At 44.2% G+C, this 24,224-nt stretch overlaps 1 protein-coding gene across 2 annotated transcripts in view; it reads left to right on the top strand.

The window, feature by feature from the left end:
- Positions 1 to 2,701: 2,701 nt before the first annotated feature.
- Positions 2,702 to 24,224, top strand: part of RBM38 (RNA binding motif protein 38) — a 37,485-nt gene continuing 15,962 nt past the window's right edge. Inside the window, exons 1-4 of one of the 2 annotated variants that reach the window (XM_061630272.1) lie at positions 2,807 to 3,066; positions 8,360 to 8,483; positions 11,593 to 11,647; positions 17,666 to 17,782. In XM_061630272.1, the coding sequence (XP_061486256.1) occupies positions 2,899 to 3,066; positions 8,360 to 8,483; positions 11,593 to 11,647; positions 17,666 to 17,711 (393 nt within the window). In that variant the 5' untranslated portion in view covers positions 2,807 to 2,898 and the 3' untranslated portion in view covers positions 17,712 to 17,782. Of the gene's footprint in view, positions 3,067 to 8,359; positions 8,484 to 11,592; positions 11,648 to 17,665; positions 17,783 to 24,224 lie in introns of those variants that run through there. The other variant, XM_061630273.1, reaches the window with a different exon arrangement.

Genomic DNA, 24,224 nt, shown 5'->3' with positions numbered 1-24,224 from the left:
AGGTTCCTTTTAGCTGTCACATAACCAGCAGCGGTTGGTGAGACAGCCTTGCTCACCTATCTCCCCAACACTGAGCATTGCTGCTGGCTCTGAGAGAGAGGGAGAGTGCTGAGGCGCAGGGAGCTCAGTGTGGCACTGGCACGGTGGCAGGAGTGTCAGACTGGCTCTGCTGGTGCGCCCGCACCACTGCACCTTGTTCCCCACTCCCTCCCAGGAACCAGCAGTGACACTTGGCATTCGGAAGGCAAGTGTGCAATGCTGCTGACCCCACTGCCACTGCAAAAAACAAAAGTGCTGGATTCAGTACAGCAATACACCAACAAGCAGATAAAAACATCTACAAACCAAACTTGGGCAGGTAGGCGGAGAGTGCTGTACAAATAAGAGGTACACAACAGCAGCTGATAAACTTGTTGTGAGAAACCACACAGTAACTATTAAATGGACACAGAGTTGGTTATTTTACCAAATTAATTCTATTCTTCTGACAGCCAGTGCCTGCAGAGGTTAGGCAGATGGCTACTGAGGAAGAGGGCATTTTCCGTGGTGGCACCCTGACTGGGATGCCCTTCCCCAGGTTGATCTGCCTGGCCCCTTCTTTGTTACTCTTTAGACCAGGAGGAGCCAACGCGATGCCTTCCAGATATTGTTGGACTCCAACTCCCATGAGCCCCACTCAGCATACCCCAAAGTCAGGGATGGTGGGAGGTGGGATGGATGTTGTAGCCCAGCAACATCTGGAGGTCCCCAGATTTCTCACATTTGCTTTAGGTTCTGTGTCGGGGTAGGGGAGTCTGCAGCCTTTCAGGTGTTGCTCAACTACAACTCCCATCGTCTTTGACCACTGATCATGCTGGCTGGGACAAATGGGAGTTGGCATCCAACATCTGGGTGGCCATAGGTTCCCCAACCATGTTCTAGACAAAGCTTGTCCTGTTTCAGTGGACTTTGAGAGTTTAACTCAGGTGTGCTTGTTATGTTGGGTTTAATTTTGATAGGTTTAAGTTCAGCTTCAGGAAGCATAATATTTGAATGATTGCTTTGTTGTGTGTATCTTCTCTCTTTGGTGCTTTTCTAGTTTGGCTGCTGACTTGTTTATGTATTCCAAGCCTGTGTGTTTTTTTGTTTGTGTTTGAGAAGGGGTTACCAAAGTGTGGCACGTGGACCACTAGTGGTGGTTCGCATGCTTTATTCAGGTGGTCCGTGATATGTTTGTAGATTTGTGGCTGAAGACTGAGGACAGCACGTCCATTCCATTAGAATATTCATGTTTATTTTTTAACTACATTTTCCTTTTCTTCTTTTCTGTGGAATTAAAATTGTAATACAATAAAATACAATATGTGAGAAATAAAAGCAGCAATAAAAACAATTAAAAATCATCTAGCATCTAGTACAGCACATTACAATTGCTGCAACAGGCAGAAAAATCATTCAGTGGTCTGCCAAGACTCTCAGCATTGTCAAGTGGTCTGTGGGGAAAAAATGTTGGGAACCACTGTGTTTTGTTATATTTCGATGCTGTTTTCCTCCTTGTTAAGCTGCTTTGGGTATTTTTAAATAGCTTTAGAATATTTTATTCTTTAATTTTTTAAACATGTGTTATAAGATGCCTTGGGAATTGGGTGTGTATGTGGAGAGGGGAAAGGTGGTATAAACGTTTTTAAAATGTTTTTTAAAAATCTATTTATAGGATTTCATTCATCTGATGGAGTAGAAGTAAGCTCTGATAGTCCATGGCAGCTTCTGCGGAGACAACTGTCATCATCATGTGTTATCCTAAACATGTCTACTCAGAAGTAAGCCTCTTTGAACTCAATGGAACTTATTCCCAGGCAACTGAGTATTTGTTGTTACATGCCTTCAAGTGGATTACGACTTAGGGCGACCCTATGAATCAGTGACCTCCAAGAGTATCTGTCGTGAACCACCTTGTTCAGCTCTTGTAAGTTCAGGTCTGTGGCTTCCTTTATGGAATCAATCCATCTCTTGCCTGGCCTTCCTCTTTTTCTACTCCCTTCTGTTTTTCCCAGCATTATGGTCTTTTCTAGTGAATCATGTCTTCTCATTATGTGTCCAAATTATGATAACCTCAGTTTCATCGTTTTAGCTTCAGTGATAGTTCTGGTTTAATTTGTTCTCTAACACCCAATTATTTGTCTTTTTCACGGTCCATGGTATAGGTTTGCAGTATCAGTCTTTGAGTTTAAAGTGCCTCACGAGACTCACTTGGGTCGGCGTCCTTGTTTTTCACCTCTCCGGCGGACCAAAGGCTGCGAACTACGAAGCCCAGGGGCCTCTGCGGCTAGCCGGCTTCGAAGTTTCCCCCCAACCCGGGCGTGAGGAGGCGTGGTTGGAGCCTGGCCTCACGGGGGCGGAGGGAAAGGATGGGTACAAAGCCGTGTGAGCGTCCGGGCGCAGATTCATGCTCAGCGGCTTCAAGTGGGAGGGTTTTGCTCGACGGCAACAGCGCTTTCAAAAGGCGAAGGACTGTCTTTTTGCCGCCTCCTGTCGTCGATGCTGCTGCTTTTACCGCTGGAGCCAATGCATGGGGTGCGGACCTGCTGCTGCTGCTGCTGCTGCTGCTACTGTTCCTAAGCTGTCGGCGCTGTTGATCGGGGGACCAGGCTCCCCCCTTTTTTCTTCATCTCCTGCTTCTTCCTCCTCCTCGCCCGTGGCCCGCTCGCTGCGTAACGCGATGATCCTAGCAGCTTAGGACATCTCCTTCCTTCAACCCTGGACGTCTTTCCTCGCGTCTCGGCTCCCCCTTTCCTCCTTTTGGATGCTTTTTCCAGCCTCTCCCACTCTCCGCCACCCGCCGCCTCCTTTTCCTCCTTCTGCTCTCGGAGTAGCAGCAACAGCCGACACCGTCGGGGCTGCTCCGCCAGCGGCAGCGCCATGCACACGGTGCAGAAGGATACTACCTTCACCAAGATCTTCGTCGGGGGACTGCCCTACCACACCACGGACTCCTCGCTGAGGAAGTACTTCGAGGTGTTCGGGGACATCGAGGAAGCCGTCGTCATCACGGACCGGCAGACGGGCAAATCCCGGGGATACGGCTTTGTAAGTGTGCGGAGTGGAGGTTTCCGGGGTGGCTGGCTGTAGCTTTCGGGACGGGGCTATTCGGGTCCTTTAGGGACAAGGAATCTCGCCAAAGGCTCCACCTCGCCTCTTGCAGGCCTTGTTTAGGAGTCCGGAGCAGTCGCCACGTCGGGGCGCTGACCTGGATTAGGAGCCATTCGTTTGGCCTTTTAAGCAGGGGTTAAAAAGGGGGACTGCGAATCCATAAAGAATGCCGCACTTAAAAAAAAAAGTATTTCTAACACACTCTCCCTCCCTCCCTGTCTCATCTGAACCATTTCCCCAACTTGACTACCCTTTGATGCATAACTATTTTATGGAGGCCTTAACAACAACACCCACCCCGCAATCGACCTTTCTGATTATGACAGAGTGGTTACAGGGAAATTGTGGGTTCACCTGCCTTTGTTGAAATAATATGGCCCTGAGATGGTCGATTTGATGCGCCCTCCAGAGAATTTGGCAAGGAAATGAGAGGAGTTGAGCCTTAAGGAGTTAGGGGTGCAACTTCATGGTGCTTGGTGAGAAAGAAATTGCAGCTGCCCCTTCAGGCTTCATGGAACTGAAGGAGTGCATCTAGAGAGAAACTCTTCCAAAGGTTCCTTGAGAGACTGGTAGTTCAGAGGTGCGATGATTGGGGGGGGGCAGGGGATTGTGAAAGTAGGCTAATGGGGTGGCCACTCTCAGGGGACTAGAGGGGAGTGGGTTGGGTTCATTGGGTGTCTCTTCTAGAACAGGGGTCTTAACTGGGGGTCCATAAATCCCAAGTGGTCCGTGGATGGGCTTCATCCATGAACCAGGCGCGATAATAATAATTTTAAAAATCCAGTGCAAAAAAAAAGTATATATTTATTGGGGTTCTATAGCTTTTATCAGATTCACAAAGGGGTTCGTTACCACAAAAATATTAAGAAGCACTGTTCTAGTAGGATATTTGGAAATGGGGCATCCTTGAAGGTGTGGAGCTGAAGCTTTGGGTTCAAAGGGTCCGGAGAACACTTAGGATGAGAACCGCTCGCCAGGAGGGATATAAATCAAATAATAAATAAATAAATAATAAAACCGCAAGGTTTTGCTTAATTGAGGTTTGTGTGCTCTTTTGGAGCAGATCATCAATAGCAACAACATGTTTGGTAAAAGAGAGGAGACTGCTGGGAGCATATAGCTGGGAGCTGGGGACAGTTTTTTGTGGTCACATTGGCTACCCGGAGTATTTCCTGGAAAATGGGGTTGTCTGTTGCATGAACCCTTTGCTGTGGTATTTGCCGTCTCTGTTCTATGAAGCTCAGTGGATCTCTTGCTGGTTGTTTCTTTTGCTTCTGGGAGCGTGTGTCCCGTGGAGGTTTTCCTCTGGAGTTCGATCCCTCCAAGAAATCAGTTCTAGTTGTTCTGCAGTGTGATGGAGGACCTAATCAGTATGGATTTTGCAGCGCAGTGACGGGGTTTTCTGTGAGTCCAGAAGTGGAAGGTGTCTCAACAGTTAGCTGGCTACTTACTGTTCCTCCCACTCAGTTAGATGAAGGGGTATTCCACTCGCTGTCTGTGGGAAAGATGGATTTTGTACGCGAGTATGCTGTTGGCCCCCTGCCTTTGCTCCCTGCAGCTGTGTTGTTTCCGTTTCACAAAAATAGTGGTGGAAGTATTCCTCTGTTACCCACACACCCCACAGTGCCCCCATCGTGTTCATGCTACACTGCTCTTGCTCTTGGGTACCACTTTTGCTCCTTGTTACCTTTCCTTTGGATGTCTTCCACTGGTACCGGAGGATAAGGGTATCAAAGGCTACTAGCTATGATGGCTGTGCTCTGCCTCCACAGTCAGAGGCAGCGTGCTTGCAAATACCAGTGGCTGGAAACCGCAGGGGGGAAGGTGCTGCTTGCACTCAGGTCCTGCTTACAGACTTCCCATGGGCATCCGGTTGGCCACTGCAAGAACAGGATGCTGGGCTAGATGGGCCACTGGCCTAATCCAGCAGGTGGTTCTTACGTTCTTATTGAGGAAATCACCTTTTCGGTATGAGGTCTAGATCAGGGTTTCCCAAACTGTGGACCATGAACCACTTGTGGTCCGTGAGCTCCATTCAGGTGTTCCGTGGCATGTCTGTAAAAATACAGTTATAAATCATACAGTATCTAGCAGGGCACATTAAAATTGTTACCACAGGTAAAAAAAAAGGGTGGTCCTCAAAGACCCTCAGCAATTTTCTAGTGGTCTGGTGGGAGGGGGGAAGGTTTGGGAACCACTGTTATAGACTTTGGGATGGGATGGGGTTGAGAATGACCTGACAAAAAAGGGAGAGAAGGAGATGAATACAGAACCCATTTCTCCAAGTATCGATCCTTATGTAGACAAAACAGCGTCCACACACAAGAGGGAGGTGTTCACAAGCTGGGGAGAGCTCAAAGGTTTCAGAAGTGCAAAAAAGAGATGTGTGTACGGACACGCGCACACATATATATTCTGGGGAAAAGAGGGACCTCTCTAAAACAGGTCAGTAAAGACTGACACAGAACACTGATTATCTATGTGGGGAGGGGGGGAAATGGAAAAGGGCATGACTAGTTGTAACTGAAGAGGAGCACTCTGCGCTGCAACATTTTGTTGCAGTTACCACTTACTAAGAAGAATTAAGTTCTTTACCTTGCTGCTGCCACAAAATGTGATGGTAGCTACATTAGATTGAAAGAGGGTTTAGAAAAAAGCATGGAGAGTTCCTGGAAGCTGTCAATAAGTACTAGTCATGATGGCCATGTGCTAACTCCAGGATCAGAGGCACGATGTCTCTGAATGCCAGTCGTTGTGGAGCACAGTTAGGAGAGTGCTGTTGCCCTCATGCCATATTTGTTGGCTCCGCTGTAGGAAACGGGATGCTGAGCTAGATTAGCCTTTGGTCTGATCCAGCAGAACTTGCCTTGAGATCATAGGAAGCTGCCTTGTACCAAGTCAGACAATTAATCTGTTTTGCTCAGTATTGACATTCTACACTGGCTGGCAGCTGCTCTCCAAACTGTTTGGCAGGGGTCTTTCCCAGCCTTGCCTGGAGAAGTTCTGGTTCTGGTGTACAAAGCCCTATACAGCTCGGGAACAGGATACCTGAAAGACTGTCTCACCCCTTATATGCCCAGTCGATCACTGCGCTCTGCAGGTGAGGGCCTCCTGCAGATACCATCTTATCAGGAGGTTCGTTCTGCACTACATAGGAAACGGACCTTTCATGTGGGGGCACCTGCCCTGTGGAATTCCCTCCCCTTGAATATTAGGCAGGCGCCATCTTTTCGGTGCCTATTGAAAACTTTCCTCTTTCAACAAACCTTTTAAGTTGAGACCTATCCCAGTCTGCGTCTGTGTTAGAATTGCTTGTTAATACGTTTTTTAAAAAAGATGCTTTTAAAGTTTATTTAAAAAAATGTTTTTCACGTTGTTTTGTTTTAATGTATTTTAAGGTCTGTTTTTCTGATGTTTTAAAGTGTTTTTAGTGCTTCTGTTTGCTGCCCTGGGCTCCTGCTGGGAGGAAGGGCAGGATATAAATCAAATAATAAATCAACCAATAAATAAGTGTATGTGGGGGTGTTGACCCTAGGATCTTTTGCAGGCAAAGCGTGTGCTCTGCCACTGAACTATGCCCCTTTCCCAGATTCTTACATTCCTTCTTAAAGAGGATTCTCCAAAGGAAACATGTCCATGTTGAAAGTAACAGGTGAGGTTCAGTGCTCCAATCTGCAAATGACATCTTACCTTGCTGGAAAAGGTCTTATGTGGTATATGTTCTTGTGAGTAACTGCCTGCTTCGTTGGATTTGTGTTTGAGCTAGGGCTGTCTGCCATTTGACTGGTTAATTGATTTTTAAACTGAAACAAATGTGTGTAGTATCCCACCGTTTGATCTACTGATTTAAAGCTTGCTGTGCTATATGAAATTGGAGTTTCATATATTTCAGAATTTCTATGTGGAAGTCATGTCGCCAGTGCTTCCCAGCACATTTTTACACAATAGTTGCATTTGAACATTGCACTAAAGTAGTTCAGTGTTGCATGAATGAGCCTCAGGCTTGCCAGCTCCCTTGCACTCCTTCCAGCATGACTGTGAGGAGACTGGAAATTTTCATTTACATTTTTAATTAACTGTTGTTTAGCATTATGTTAAAGCCCAGGCAACTGTGATTAGTCTTAACTTTGGTTTACTGAAACAAGCTGGATTCAATTCCTGGCTTGTGCAGTTGGGTTGTTGCAACGAACTATAGTTAAGACCACAGTTTAGGGTTTGGGCATAACATTAAGCTGAAGCTAGTTGAAAATGGAATCAAAAAGAGGAGGTGGAGGGAGGGAGAGCTGACAAACCCGAGGCTCCTTCATGTAACACTGAGCCATAGTTTAACATTGCACCCCAAAAAACAGGATAATTATTTCCATTTATGTTGGATCATCACATTTATACAGGAGTTTTTAAAACAGAATTTATACGATCTACATGTGTGAAACATGTTAATGTCTGGAGACACTGCATGTAGCAGTTTGAGGCAGGCGCTGTTGCTGCATGCAGAGTGGAGTGTCACCTGCCTTGTCGAGCTCAGTTGTGCAGGAAGTTCTTCGTTGCTGTACTCTTCTTGTGGCTGATTCGGTAGGGCTGCACTACTTCTGTTTCTGTTTGCTTTGTTGTGAGAAGAAAAGGGAAAGCCGCCATCTGATATTCCCTTCCATTGCTGAAAGGTGCATGCAGGGTGGAGGCGGACACTGCTTTTTTAAAAAATAGAGGAAATAAAAATAGTAGCTCCTCTGAACTTGTCTGCTTGCAGATTACTGCACTGCGTTTTGATTGCAATTTCCTTTTGGGATGTTTCCATCTACTGCTGGCTTTTCCGGTGTTCTGAAGGGCAAACTTTTCCATTCTGGAGGTATTTCAGCAGTAAAGCTGCCACGGTAAGCGTGTCAGAGTTCAAGGGATCTTGAATCTTAAGGTGCATCTTAGCTTCAAGGTGTGTTAGGCTGTGTGGTATTAAGCTTTGCCTAGTCTTTTTACTTGTGATGTCAAAAACAGGAAGCAAAGAGGATATAGGTGGAGATGTGAGGCTTTCTCACTCTCTCTCTCCCCCTCCAGTCTTACATGACGGATTATCCCCTCTTAACGGCTTTTTGAAGTGCGATTCAAGGAGAGGAGATTGTAGCTCTTAACTCTTTAACAGTTGCCGGCAAAAGTGCTTGCAGAAAAAGAGAGAAAACACCCTTGATGTTCTGTCTCTTACAAATTCTGTCCCTTACAAATGTATGTTTCTTTCTAGGTGACCATGGCTGACAGAGCTGCTGCTGACAGGGCATGCAAAGACCCCAACCCCATCATCGATGGCCGGAAAGCAAATGTCAACCTTGCATATCTGGGAGCAAAACCAAGGAGTATTCAAACTGGTGAGTCAAACATTTCCCCCCCCCTTTAGTCAGGCTCACTTTAAAAATTGATCAAAGATCTTTCTGAATTTCAGTAGGACAATCAAAATAGGGTTGTGTGTTTGTTCTGCACCCAGGAAGCTCCTTCTGCCATCAAAATAAACTCTGCACTTCCAGCTTACTTTGTGTGATGTTGCGTCTGCTGCCAAGAATGGGGTTTTCAAAGCCATTGACAATCTCTTGGCAAGTGCTGGAGGAGTAGAAGGAAAGAGAGAGGCAGCAGCTGCCGCCACCCATGCAGCTATCCATGGTGCAGTTCCTAGTGAGGAAGAACCGTTGTGTTTATGGACAGTCCCTGTCAAATGACATCATCAGCCTGTAGACCTAGGTACAGAAGCTGGCCTGCTTGAGATGTCCCAACAGCTGACCATAGCTGGCGGTAGGAGGGCGTGCGCAGGCCTCCTCCCTCCCTTTCCTGGTTTGTTCTAACTATAGCTTGCGATGATGTGCCACATTGGGCAAACTGTGATGGAAGCAGAAGAAAAAAGGGAGGCGAGGACTGGTATATAAGCAGTGGATGCTCAAACCCACAGTATACTGTGGTTGCCAAGCCATGTGATGGGCCTTTGTGACATCTGGAGTGAGCCATGTTAAGGATAAACTTTAAAACCTGTGTATTTAGCTCAGAGGTTATTGTAAACACTGCACATGTATGTGTTTACATAATTTATGAAAAATCATAGATACCTTTATTCATCTTGCTGGCTAAGTTGAGCCATTGTAGATGCTCTGCTTTTGCTTCTTTTTATAGATGCTTTGCTTCTGATCTATATATTTTTTTCTCTATGCCTCTAAATACCAGTTGCTGGGCGTCACAAGTGAGGAGAGTGTTCTTGCACTCAGGTCCTGCTTGTGGGCTTCCCATGGGCATCTGGTTGGCCACTATGAGAACAGGATGCTGGACTAGATGGGTCACTGACCTGATCCAACAGGACTCTTCTTATGTTCTTAACCTGTGGCTTTCCAGATGCTATTGGACTACAGCCCCCATCTTCCCTGACTCCTGGCCATGCTGGCTGAGGCTGTTGAGAGTTGTGGACCTCCAGATGTTGTTGCGCTTCAGGTTTCCCATGCCTGATTTAGATATGGTGCAAATGTGAAATGTAACTATTATTTTATTTATTTATTTATTGAATTTATATCCCGCCCTTCCTCCCAGAAGGAGCCATGGGCGGCATCTGTTAATGAAACAGTGGTATTACAAACATGAAAAAGTCTGTTTCCTACCAGTTGACTCATTGAGTGTAAACATAGGTTCTGGTTGACAATGATGACTGGAGGCTTGCTGGAAATGTTGATTAGCGTATGTAGCAGGGTAGGGGTGGTGAGCTCTACATTGCTAAATAAAGCCCAAACCGTGAAAGTTCTGCGTGTCTTTGAGGACAAGCAGCAACAGTTGAGCCCCATGATTGTTTCATTTGCATTCTGCCCCATCAGCTCCAGAAACTATAGTCCAGGTGTGAGAAGCCTTTGGCCCTCCCAGTGTCGCTGAACTACAACTGCCATCATTCTTGACCATTGGCCATACTTGGTGGGGCTGATGGGAGTTGTAGTCCAGCAACATAGTCTGTGCAACAGCCATTTGATGATGTAACCTGAGGGTCTTGCAGATTTAAAGGAAGAAAAATGGAAAAATTATCTGAAATGTGATATGTATGTCTCTGCATGTTGGAGCATGCCATGCATTGAAGAATAATTGTATTAGGAGGCAAGAAGGGAAACGTGAGGATATGCAGGAAAAGAAAAATGTTGGGGACGTTTGTTGCCCAAAGGTTAGAACAGTTGGCTTGAAAATGTACATAAACTACAGCCAGTTTTTCACAACTGCAGTAAACTTAGAGTGTGGTTGCAGATCGAAGCAGAGGCAAATGTTGGAAACCAAAGGGGGAAACTGACAGTGATACAACATATGAAACAGTCTGGGAAGAAGGCAAAATTACACCATCTCAGAAAAGATAGTGTGAAAGCAAGACAGAAACATTTTTACATTTAAGGAGGGGAAAAAAGGAAGAAATCTGTATTGGCAGGTGGACTTGAGAAAGGGTCCTAGGAAGGAGCATAGCAGTTATTAATAGTCAAGATGAATTGTAGGAGCTTGCATAAGGAGAAATGAAAAACTGGAGTTTGAGCACAGACATGACTGTAGGAGTAAGGAGGACCAACAGTAGTAACGGTCTTCTAGAAAAGAGATGGTTAGAGACTTAGAATTAATAGAATGTAGCAGAGATGCGGGTGATAGTATATTAAAAATTGTATGGAGTCATGAATGAGCTTTGTGGTATCCGCTCTCCCTTTCTTCTCTCGTACACTCTGATTCCTTAAGTCACTTCCTCTGTAGTAAAAACATAGTATGCAGTTAAACTGCCGAATTGTGGTTTGTACTTGCCTTCCAAAACATCCTCCAACCATAATTTGGAATCCTGGTTTTGGAGGGACATGCAAACAATAGTTTGCTAGTTTGGAAGTAACAGCAAACTATGGCTTGTGCTACATCAAGTAGCTCATTGATTCTGCATGTGTGAGTGGCTGAAGTTGTGAGAAGACTGCAAGCATAGCTAATTTTGATTGCTGTGTCTGAACCAAGGTGATGATAGAGAGAACTATACCAATATCTCACAGCAGTTAAAATATACACTTCAGAATACGGTAATCTGCAGGAGGAGCACTGATAAGGAGAAAATTCCGTTCAAGTAAGCCACCAAGTGTTAGCAGCAATTCAGAGCAGAATTATAGAGATGTCTGAGGTGTGAGGGATAGGAGGATAATGTTTCTAGAACTCCATGCAAGCTTATGCTACATTTTTTAGCCTTTAAGGTGCCAGGGAACGGTGTATGCTGCAGCCAATTTAACAAGGCTACCCTCTGGAATTTGAAAAATATGTTGTCATGGAGAAAGTAAACACAAAGATAGTTTGTATTAAAGGTAACGGAGGGGATTAAGATAGCTGTGATGCACAAAGCAAAACTATAAATCCCACTGAACACAGTGTTCTGAGTAAGCAGGCCCAGCCTGCATAAGCAATATGTTGTACAGGCTAATCTAATACTGCTTTTTATGAACATTTTTCTAGGTTTCACCTTAGGGGTGCAGCAGTTACACCCAGCTCTCATTCAGAGACCCTATGGGTAAGTGGAATTCTCTTCCTTTTTAAATTTCATTAGCAGCCAGTTTGAAGTAAAGTTCACCAATCAGCTTGGGGAAAGGGAATAAACTTAAGTTGCACAAATGTTGTTGGCAGCAAAGCTTCCTCGAAATATATGGCAAAGCTTTTAAAGCTTTGTGTTTGGATCACCACTATCAGCTTATTGTAACTTGGCATGTAATTTGCCTTTAGCAAATTATAATCTTTGGATATGATTCTTCTTCCTTGGGTGTTGCACTTGCGCATGAAGGGATCCTAATAGGTCTCAATGGAATCCTTCTTGGTTCTAGCTTCCCCCCACCCTGCCCCCAAGTGTGCACCCAGGGTTGCTACAGAGAAATGGGGGGGGTGTCCCTCCCATGTCCTCATCCAGACTAATTTCTACGCTTGACCATGTTATGTGAGTTCATGTGCTGGAGCTTGTTGCTTCGTGCTCTGTGTAACATTTCTGGCCCGGAAAAGGAATTGCATTTGGACACAAAGTTTTAATATTCAATGAAAGAAACATTAGGTCAAAATTTGATTCTGGACAGATGTTACACGGGGCTTGAGGAGTCTGTAGAAGTGAGCCATTGTCTGTGGTTTTCAATAGCATATCCCATCCCTCCTCAGTCCAAAACATCCCCTTTTTATGTACCTAATAGGATCTGGCAGCTGCTCTGGAACAGACAAGTGTGCTCCTAAAGAACAATAGCAACTGTCATACTACCTTCATTTCACTGTTTAATGATTGATGTAGTTCCTTTTTTCTTCCAGCACTTTTTTCCCCTGAAAGTGAATGTTGGGTGGTATATGGTGGGTTTTGTTGTTTAAAGCTTTGGAAAGCTGCTGGTTTTAAGGGACAATGTGTTGGTTTTTCTTTGCCAAGAAGAATTAATATTTAATCTCTTTCCCCTGTCCTCTGCACACAGGCTGCTATTTTTTGTTCTTTCATTCACTTCTCTTCCCCCACCACCCAAGACTTCATGCTCTGGGTTACACAACTATATTGAGTTTTACGATCCTAAAGATTTATTGATGTGAGAGGTGGTGTTACAATAGTGACTTCATCACCTGTGTTTGTGTGTTGTTGTTGTTGAAACACAGCACATTTTTCATATTTACATGGCTATTTGGGGCGAGATAGAGGTGGGTGCCTTCTTAAATAAAGAATCTTTGTTCTTGTTCTTAAGAGCTTTGGAATAACAAGAGAGCATCAGGTTGCGTGTGGGTTCTTTATCTTTAAGGACTGGTACAGGGAGGGGGTTGTGAAAATGATAACGTGAACGTTGTTGAATTCAGTATGGTGCTTTTTGTGGCTTTTTATGGTTTATGGCAAGTGTTCCCCATTGTTGAATCCTTGACTAACTGTACATTTCCATGCAAATGGCCTAGATGTGCATTTGCAGAACTGACCTGAGGAGCAGACTCCTGAGTTGTTTGATTTTTCCACAATCTATGAAGACTGAATTTTCAGTCATGCAAATTAGCGCTAAAATAATTACTAGTAGAGCATTTCACTGTGTGCTAGGTGCTGTACAGAAGAGAAAAATTGCTCCATCCCAGTTCAGAGGGTTTAGATCCAACCCTGGTTCCTTAGAAGTTGTTGGACTGCAATTCATCTTCGCTGACCATTGGCCATTTTAGCTGGGAATGACATGGGCTGTAGTCCAACAACCACTGCAGAACCAAGATTGGGGAAGGTTGACTTGGAGTTTATAGTTGATGGATGAGGAGGTCCATTCCGCACAACATAGGAAGCAGGCCTTGAGTGCTGTGGCACCTACCCTTTTGAATTCCCTCCCCTTAAATATTAGACAGGCGCCATCTCTGTTATCTTTTTGGCATCTATTGAACGCCTTCCTCTTTCAGCAAGCCTTTTAAGTAGAGACCTTATCCCAGTCTGCCTCTGTGTTGGAATTGCTTTAAAATGTTTTTAAAGATGTTTTTTCAAAAAAGATGTTTAGTTTTAAAGTCTTTAGTTTTAAAGATGTTTTAGAACGTTTTTAGTGTTTTTGTTTGCCACGCTGGGCTCCTTCTGGGAGGAAGGGTGGGATATAAATTTAATAAATAAATAAATGATAGGTGGACATAGCAGGAATGAGTAACATAATAACAGGAGGGGAAAATCATCAAAGCAGTCTTAATTTTTCAGTTCACCATCAAATAAGGCTCACTCTGCTAGAATCCCCAGCCCTGTGACTTGAGCTACTGTGATGTCACGGAATGTTAATCAGGACTCCAGCTATTGAGTAGGACAGGTTAAATTGAAGACAGAGGATGAAGCGGTGTGTGCAGTTGCTGGACAAGCCAAGGTGGGGTTGGGAAGGGATGGGGTTGGGGAGGTGGGAGAAGGAGGGAAGAAAAGTATACAGTAGGGCCCCGTTTTTTGGCGTTCTGCTAATACGGCGCCAGCAGAGCAATCAGCTGGAGGGGGGGCTGGAGCTCTCTGCACTCCAGCTGATTGCGCTGGAGGAGTGGAAGATCAGCTGTAGCGTGCTACAGCTGATCTTCTCTTCTGGTGCAATCAGACTCCCGCTCGAGCTGATCGTGCCAGAAGAGGGGAAGATCTGATCTTCTCCTCCTCTGGTGTGATCAGCGGGTTAGGTTCCAGACCCCTGAGCTACAGCTGATCTGCTTTTTGGCAGTTTTCGCTTTCCGGTGGGGGTCTGGAACCTAACCTGCCATATGAGTGGGGCCCTACTGTATTGTAACAGTTTTGTCTCAACTGTGTGATAACTCGATGAACCCAGGGCAGGGCTTCCATCCAGGCGTTTCCAAATAGTGTGCGGCTTAGCTAACTCTTCTTGAGCAATCCCAGCTTTCCCAGCCATTGTTGTCTGTATCCATGTCAGACATAATTCATACCAGATGGTGGTGTTCATGTCCACATGGTGAATGGATCACACTATGATCTGGATGGTGTCATGGTGAATCCTGCCTATGGGGAGGGCCTTCTGACTTGTCCATTTCAACTCTTGTGGCTATTGACCTTCAAACCACGTGAAATTGTACCAAGAGGCAAGTAGATGCAAATATACCAAAAGGAGACTTGATTCCTGCCCCATCCTGGTGCTTCCTGAATGGTGCTCCTCTCCCCTTTTTCATGGATTCCCTAGCCCTACCATCTGAGAGCCTGCTGCTCTTCTTCCTTGCTGCTCATTATGCTTGGAACTGTCTCCCTGCGTGATGCCACCTATCACTTCCTTCACAACCTGCCTTTTCCATGAAGCCGTTGGTACAACCTCGTTCTTGGTACCCTATCGTAATGATGCCTAAGTACAACATAGTATGCATATTGATGGTGCTATATAAATCCTCCTCCTCCTTTATTATTACTGTGGATTTAATATGTTGCCTTTAGTGGAACTCAGAACTGTTGTGCTTGCAGTGGGAGTGCCATCAAAAGCAGTGTTCCTGTGGCCAGTTTTCTAAATCTGCAATGTTTGGACCCTCTTATAGGATGAATTTCCCTCATTCTGTTGTGAATAGCAGTGCCACTGCTCTGTTTCCCAGTGACCAATGACGTGGCTACTCATAAAGTAATGTGGGTGGTTCAAACGAACCTTTCTTAGGCCTTGGAATGATCTCCCTACTGAGGTATGTCTCACCTCAACATTAAACTCTCCATACTAATAAACTGATACAACTCCAGTATGGATGGTGAGAGGTCTGGAAACAAAGCCCTCTGGGGAGAGACTGAAGGAGCTGGGCATGTTTAGCCTGGAGAAGAGGAGACTGAGGGGAGATATGATAGCACCCTTCAAGTACGTGAAAGGTTGCCACACAGAGCAGGGCCAGGATCTATTTTTGATCACCCCAGAGTGCAGGACACAGAATAATGGGCTCAAGCTACAGGAAGCCAGATTTCGACTGGACATCAGGGAAAACTTCCTAACTGTTAGAGTCGTATGACAAAGGAACCGATTACCTAGGGAGGTGATGGGCTCTCCAACACTGGAGGCATTCAAGAGGCAGCTGGGCAGCCACCTGTCGGGTATGCTTTAATTTGGATTCCTGCATTGAGCATGGGGTTGGGCTCAATGGCCTTAGAGGCCCTTTCCAACTCTACTGTTCTATGATTCTATGCTCTTACTGTTCCTATGTACCAAGCATAGTCCCTTTTTTCTGACATCTTTTCCAAATCACTGGCCGCGTTTGAAGGACATGCTAAGCCAAACCATGGTTTAGTAGAAATGTGCTGGCTCCTGAGCTAGAGATGATAGCTTCTTTGTTCCTCCCACTGAGCATGGTTGCCAAGCCATGTTTTGTCTTATGGCAAAGTTTGTCCTATGGTTACAGGTCATAGTTAAAGAGAAGAGACCTTACCTGTGATCCTGGCTTTGGACAATATGCTAAACTAAACCTTGGCTTAGATGCCCTCCTACCAGTGGGTCCTGCTTGCGGGCTTCCCCCAGGCACCTGGTTGGCCACTGTGAGAACAGGATGCTGGACTAGATGGGCCACTGACCTGATCCAGCAGGCTCTTCTTATGTTCTTATGGCTGCTGTCTCCATGTCAGTGGGCAGTGGAATCCTCTCTGGGTTTTAGTTTGAGGCACCTTGGACAGCGCCTTGAAAGTTCAGACTAAACCCTGGAGTGGATTCCACAGCCCCACTGACATGGAGCCACGAGCCACCACTGGTCACACTGTTTGTGCAAAGGCGGTTGACCAGCTCTCCTTTGTGCGGCCCTGCTCCCTTGTTGAGTAAAGTGGGAGCATTAACTTCTGACGAGGGCTTAAGAGGGTATCTAAAGATCATAACTTGGAAGTGGGGAACTTTTCTCATTTATTTATTATACTTCTAAACTGCCCTTTGTTCCATGGGATCTCATGGCAGAATGCAAATGAAACAAGGTACACAGGTAGTGTAGCATTAAGTTAAATTTAAAAACGGGGAACAGCCATAAGTCCATCCAGAATGCCATGCTTTAAAAGAAATTGGGTTCCACAGCATCTGATTGTTCTGCTGCGCAACCTATACTCTGGACAAGAGGTTACTGTGAGGACAGAATATGGAGAAACTGACTGGTTCCCCATCAGGAAGGGTGTGAGACGGGGTGCATTTTATCATCTGATTTGTTTAATCTATATGCAGAACATATTATACGGAAAGCATGATTGAACCAAGATGAAGGAAGATATCAGTAATTTAAGATATGCAGACAATACCATACTACTACTAGACTTTCCTCTTCTCCCAGGCATTTTAGCATGTGTTTTTAAATTGCTTTTTAAAAATGTGTTTTTAAATTTCTATATTTGTTTTTAATTGTTGTAAACCGCTATGGGGCAGTATACAAATGCAACAAACAAACAAACAAATAAATAATGAAATTCTTGTTTAGCACTCGTTGAAAATGACATCTCTCTAGTAACACATGTACCTGATCTAAGGATATAAATGGGCTCCAAATGTGCAGCACTGCTTCAGTCCAGCCTACACATTGCATGTAGCTGGGTATAATAATGGTAGTGTGGTGTAGTGGTTAAGGTGTTGGACTACGACCTGGGAGACCAGGGTTCGAATCCCCGCCCAGCCATGAAGTTCACTGGGTGACCTTGGGCCAGTCACTGCCTCTCAGCCTCAGAGGAAGGCAACGGTAAACCCCCTCTGAATACCGCTTACCATGAAAACCCAATCAGAATCGACTTGAAGGCAGTCTGTCATCATCATCTCCATCTGTTTGGAAATGGAAAAAGCCATTTCTATTGGGAGTAGAGAATTTGCAGCTGGAAAGGAGAACCTGACACCAGAAGTGGCTCACCACTCTTGCTTCCCAGCAGGTCAGTCTCTTCCTGGAAGAGGTGAGGTAGCAGGGAGGTTGGCACAGTGCAAAGTTATTAATGTATGTGTTGCATATTTATCCCCACAACAGGAGGTAGGTTAGGCTGAGAGGCAGTGACTGGCCCAAGGTCACCCAGTGAGCTTCATGGCCAAGTGGGGATTCGAACCCTGGTCTCCCAGGTCCTAGCTCAACACTAACCATTACACCACACCGTTGTGTTTACTTCGCACAGACCTCCCCACCACTTTGCCCCACTCCTTCCTGATCAGCAACAGTGACCTACCTGCCAGGAAGCCGTCCTACATGGTGAGCTGCTTCTGCTTGACGCCTTCCCCAATGTTTTGCTGTTCCGCTCACAAGCGCCTTTTCCTACTGCTACATGTGCGCCCACCTATTCTAATATGGCTGCCAAGATACCATTGCGCATATCTGCATACAGCATGTGCAGTGTTTGTAGCTTGGGTCTGGGTTTCTCAGTGCACATAATGTACTATAGCATGTGTGTGTGTAAAATGAAAGGCTAAGCCTACATTCTGCCCTGACAGTTCAATGAGACCTCCACCTATAAGGGGCAGTGTACCTCATAATACCATAAGCTAAGGACAGAAACACTATAGCTGTGGTCCTTGTGCTCACCTTGTGAGCTTCTGGATGTTTGTACCTGGAAACGGAATGCTAGACTAGGGGGACCTTGGTTTGATCCGCTACAGTAATTTTTATGCATATCAGTGGGGATCTCCATGCACATTTAGTTTTAGCTGTGTATGCAGAAAGCTTGTGTGTGTGTGTGTGTAAGAGCTTTTCCCAACTTTCCCTTGTCTTCATGTGCTATTGAATATGGAGCAATTTATGCATGTATGCCTTGCAGTCTAAGCAGTCAGTGTTCCAGCTCTTGGGCACTGGTTTTCGCAGTCAAAACAATCAGGGTTGCTCGTGGAGTATATATGACAAAGAATGTTAAAAATTATTTATCAGCTGCCAAGAGATGGGAACTGGCAGACCAGGGGAGGCAGGAAAGCGGGGAGATATATATGTATGTCCGTGTCTTGTTTGCAAGCATCACTAAACAAGAATTTCACTGCATTCTGCTGCAGCAGTGATTTAATCACAGGAGATGCAGGTTGGCAAGACTAGTGCCGTTTGTCCGAGTGATCTTGGCTAGTGCTGTAAGGTTGTTCCTAGTAGAGCATCGGGAACTCTCCTGGGCAATGCATGCTTGCTATTCACCTTTGTTACTGTCCTGTTGGAACAATCAGCAAAGCAATTTTAAGCGCAGGATCCAAAATTCCTTGAGTACCCAAGGCTTCTACAGTTTCTGGAAGGAAGGAACTAAAATTGCAATGTGTGGCCCCTTATGTTTCATTGGGGTGATTAAAAAAGCCAAACAGTCAAAGTAGTTCCTTTGATTGTTATATCCTCTGATGTCAGCTGGGACATCTAAATATTTCAGCTCTTGGTCTCAGGGCCTCAAAGAAAATCACCAGGACAACTGGCTAGATTTTTCTCCTCCTCTAGTTGAAATGCTCATGGGTAATACACTTTTTACTTTGGGAGACTTCCGGGGAGGTGTGCGTGTGTGTTGTTACGGTAACCACAGAGAACAGATCCTGCAGTTAGTTGTGTAGAAAGTTTACTGCAGGTCTCATGAGAACTAGAAGCACTCTCTTTGGAGGGCAGCAGATGTGAAAATGTCTCTCTGTCTGAATGAAGGAAAAGAGATTTTTAAAAGTTTCTGTCCTGCTTTGCGGACAGTGGGTGCCAGGTTCAGTCCCTGCCCACTCCAGTTAACCCACCCCCAGGTAGGGTCTCCCTCTGCCTGAAGCCCCAAAGAGTCACTGCCAGTTGGAATAGACAATTCTGGATTAGATGGGACAAATAGATGGGCCAGGTAGTAAGGCAGCTTCTTATAATCCAGTTTGTTTGGTTGTGTAAAGAAGCTTGATAATGCCTGGAAGGTTAAAACACATTAAGCAACAAAGTGACTTTCCTGTTTGGCCCTATTTGCACTGTATATTTAAACAGTGCCTTTTTTGATAAAACACGAGGTCCTGGTGCTCATACCTTTATAAAAGTGCTGAGGGTGTCAGCACAAAATGGGCAACCAAAAAAGAGGTGAACGCTATCACAAAAAGACTCCTGTACATTCAAAGCGGTATTCCATTTTAAACAGCTGTGACTTCCCCCCAAGAATCCTGGGAACTGTGGGTTGCAGCCAGTGCTGGTCCTACTCAGAGTAGACCCATTGAAAGTAATGAACCTGACTAACTTAGGTTCATTAATTTCAGTGGATCTACTGTGAGTAAAACAGTTGGATACAACTCTGTAGTTCTTTCCCTTTTTTAAAAAATGTTTTTTTAGTGTGCATAAACACAACAATGTACATCAACAGAACATAAGGAAGAAAGAAAGAATATCCAGGGATGATTTCAAATGTGAACCCCCGTTCTCTGATAGTCCTGCAAGTCCTGCAAGCTTTTTATAGGTAGATAGAAAACTATGACAATGCCCAAGTATCAGTCTAGTATAAAATAGATTACCACTTTTGACCCATTTCCAGGTCCTTAAGTCCTCTGCTTGACATCAGTCCTTGCAGAACAACTTCTACCTTTACCCTCTCTCTCAAAGCCTTCAAAAGGCAGCAGATACAACCATCAAGTCCATGTCTTGTGGTCTGTATACTGAATAAAGCACAACCATTTCGAGTAGAAATCTATTACATTACCCTTGCCCCTGGCCACCTTCAAGTTATGCGTTAATTTTTCTGCCATAGCAGTTTGCCAGAGTCTGCTGTGCCAGTTCTCTGTTGTCAATCTGCTTGCATCCTTCCAGTTTTTGGCCATCTCCAATCTCAACTCTGTAGTTTAAGGGGACGGAGAGTTATTAGGAGACTGCTGTTCTCCTCATCAGAGTGGTTTAACATTCAATCCTTCTTCCCAGGCAACTCTGGGAATTGTAGCTCTGTGAGGGGAATAAGAAATGGAAATGGACTGCCTTCAAGTCGATTCTGACTTATGGCAACCCTATGAATAGGGTTTTCATGGTAAGTGGTATTCAGAAGAGTGCCTTCCTCTGAGGCTGAGAGGCAGTGACTGGCCCAAGGTCTCCCAGTGAGCTTCATGGCTCTGTGTGGGATTCGAACCCTGGTCTCCCAGGTCTTAGTCCAACACCGTAACCACTACACCACATTGGCTTTCATGAGGGGAATAGGGATCTCCAAACAACTCTCAGGATTCTTTCAGGGAAGCTCTTGCTGTGTAGTATTATAATGATGTGCTGTAATAGTGTGTTAAATGTATAGATGTTTCAAATGCAAAGTTCAGCTTCTTTGGGGGTGAGGGATAATGCATGGGAATGCAAGTTCAGAATATTACAAGAAAGAGCTACAAGTAAGGGAAAAGTGTCCAGCTTACTGATGATTCTTGGAAAAGTTAGGTGAATGTACTCCAGTCTCCCAGGGTATTTCTGAAAGCTATTTCTCTGTGGAGCCAAAAAAGGTCACTAGGTTACTATCTCCTGGCTTAGTTCAGGATAACATGTAAGAAAACTGATGCATTCTGCCCGGAGGTCATTGGAGGAAGGATATTCAAAAAGTGATAAGAATTTTCATAACAAAGCACCGGTTTTTCTTCACTGTGGAATATCCTTTTGAGGAATATTTGTGTTAGTGAAGGAATGAAGTGGGAACGGGCCATTAATGGCTACAGAATACTGTGAAATGAATTTTAGCTGATTTAGGGCTGCCTTCATCATTATGCTGAGTACACTGCAAAGTAAGGTCTCGGTCAAATTGGAACCTATACTATCATGTAAATGTTGCTGTGCGAGTTCCTGTTTCCATGGATGCATTGACAGTAATTTGCAAGCTGGAATGTAACTCCTTTCTTCTTCTTGTGTAACAAAGAAAAAAGAGCAATGACTAGGTTTCTAGCTAGAGAAAAACTAAGCTGTTGACAGTCTGAGCAGCGTGAGCTTTAAGCTGTCTCACACGATTTTTAGGAGGAGGGCAGGATTGGGTAGGATGGCATGTATGATGTTCATGCCTTCATTTGGCTCGTTCACCCTGCATCCATGCTTCCTCAAAGTCCATTGCACCTTTGATATAGCCAACCTCCATTTGGGACGTTCATGGGCCAAGACTTCCCAGTTCTCAATGCTCATGTTACATTCGTTTAGGTTCGCTTTAAGAGCATATTTAAACCTCTTTTGCTGTCCACCAATATTCCATTTTCCATCCTTAAGTTGGGAGTAAAGTAGCTGCTTTGGAAGACTGTGATCAGGCATTCGAACAACATGGACAGGTTCCTTGGAAACTTGGTAGAGGTTCTTCAGTTAGAAGTAGAGATGTGAAGGCCTGGGGAAAACCAGGGAAAATTCTGGGAAAAAAACAGTTTTTTTCAGAAGCCTTTTTTTCCCTGAAAAATTGGAAAAAAAGAAGAAAAAATAGATTATGGAATGTTTTATTTTAGCATGATGAATAAAATGTTTCATTGAATCTTGGTCTCCCCCCTTTTTTTCCCCTCAGTTCTTTTTATGGGAACGGATGCTTTATGTCTGCTTGACACTGTGGAGGACTAGCAGAGACATAAATAGTTTTCTTTGTTACTAATGCTGATTTTTCTTTTTTTATTTGTTTTTTGCCTGCCCCTCATAAACTGGCAAAATAAAAGAGGTTCCTTACAGTTCAGGATCTTGTAGATCCATTTGTTACCAAAAAAAGTAAAATTTTTAAAAAGTAAATTCAATTTGTAATAATTGTTTGAATAAAATGTACCTTTAATATACCAAATGTGATAATTTTATATCAAACTGACTTGTACATAATTACTTTTGATGTTCCTGAAGTAACAAAGTGACTTTCAATCTGTAAAAAGTGCTAATATTGCATTTTTTCAATTTTTCTGAAAAGTTCTGTTTTTTTCTGGAAAAGAACGGGGGGAAATGGGTTTATTCCATGGCTTCAAAATTGCTGGAAATTTTACACCTCTAGTTAGAAGATCAGTGCTGATGGGTTAGCTTGCCTGCTACTTCCAGCCATCTCCTCCAATGCACAGCAGCAGTGGAATGTTGGGTGTGTTCTTGGCTGGACACTTGGTTCGTGTGGGGTGACAAGTGAGTCTCAGCAAACCTTGCCAGAGTCCCATGAAGTGCACCTCGGAATCCTCTGCACTGACCAGGGATTCTGTGGCAAATGTGCAGGGATTACCGAGCAGACATAAAGCATTTGAAAAAACACTGGATTATAGATACCTGGGGCCCCAGAATAGGATTCTCAACACTGGACCTTCCAAGTCTTTTTTTTAAATAGGTAGTAAAAAGTAATAATTATTTATTCATTTAAATTGTTTCTATACCGCTTTAGATTTTGAAAAACACCTCTGTGCAGTTTTACAACCTCAATTAAAACATCAACTAGAACATTTCAAAATATCAAAACAAAAAATTACAAATGAAAATCAATGTAAGGATTCACATTCAGTAAGGATTCACATTTAAAGCAGCATATTAAGAGGAAAACAAAATATTGTCTTAAAGCATAAACAAATTACAGATAAAATTCAAGCATAGAAATACAGTGCAAACACCACATATAAAGCACTATTAGCAACTAAACAAAATATAGCGGCTGTACCTACATGCTTCCCACTCCCTATATAGCAACATCTCCCCAAAACATCCTTGCTAATCTCCCACATAACAAACTTCACTATAAATGTGGCTAATCACCAACCAATCTCTTGTCACAAAGCAAAAGCTAAGATAAAATCTGAAGGAATAGCCATGTTAGAATATATGTTCTTTATTTGAGAGACTGCTTTTGAAGAATTGACTGAAGTCAGAGTTACCATGAGGACCACGGCAGTATTAATAGGATGATTGTACTATTATTAAACAAAACTACATTGCTATTGATTTAACTATTTACTTTTATGATTGTAAACTGGACTTTTAAAAATGCCTTCAACGCCACCAATTATGCCGCCCGACAAGATCGGCCACACAGGGCCTTCTCTCAATCCCGCCAACAAAAACAGCCAGATTGGCGGGTACAAGAGAGAGGGCATTCTCAGTGGCGGCTCCCACTCTTTGGAACTCCCTCCCACAAGATCTCCGGCACACCTCTTCTTTAAATGTGTTTCGGAAAGCCTTAAAGACCTGGCTCTTTCAGCAGGCCTTCGGGGTATCTGGGGAGGGTTAATTGTTATAACTGAAATGCCTCCTGCCCAGTTTTAATATTGTTGCTGCAGATGTGTTGTTTTTATATTGTATTACTGTATTTTAACAATTTTGTAAGTCGCCTAGAGTGGCCATTGGCTAGATAGGCGACGAAGAAATTAAATTTATTATTATTATTATTTATTATATGTGCTCCCTGCTCTTAATCGATGAAAGGCAGTTTAAAAATGGAATAAATAGACCTTTGATCTGGGCATGTATGCAATGGTTATCATGGGGTTTCTGACCCCTTTGGGCCCAGCAGCACATTTGGAAATCAAAGAAACTGTTGGTACCACAAAATAAATTGGAAGAATAGCTGGTAGTGTTCAGAAACACCTCCCCCACCCCCAAAAAACTCCAGGCAAAACACAAACCCCAAACGACAGAAAGGGCAGACAAAGCCATCCCCCAAAAAGAAACACATAAAAAGGCAGGCGAATCTCCCTGTCTGTCCCCCAACTGATCCGGAGTCGGACCATTGACTAGTAGCAGCTGCCCAGAGTTTTAGACAGGGTTATATCCCAGCCCTACCTGGAGATGCAGGGGATTGCACCTGGGATCTTCTGCATGCACAG

Source organism: Rhineura floridana, chromosome 6 (genome assembly GCF_030035675.1).
Source record: "Rhineura floridana isolate rRhiFlo1 chromosome 6, rRhiFlo1.hap2, whole genome shotgun sequence".
In the NCBI taxonomy this organism is placed as follows: Eukaryota; Metazoa; Chordata; class Lepidosauria; order Squamata; family Rhineuridae; genus Rhineura; species Rhineura floridana.
Note: the sequence above shows the minus strand (reverse complement) of the source record. Positions and strands in the feature narration are given on the sequence as shown.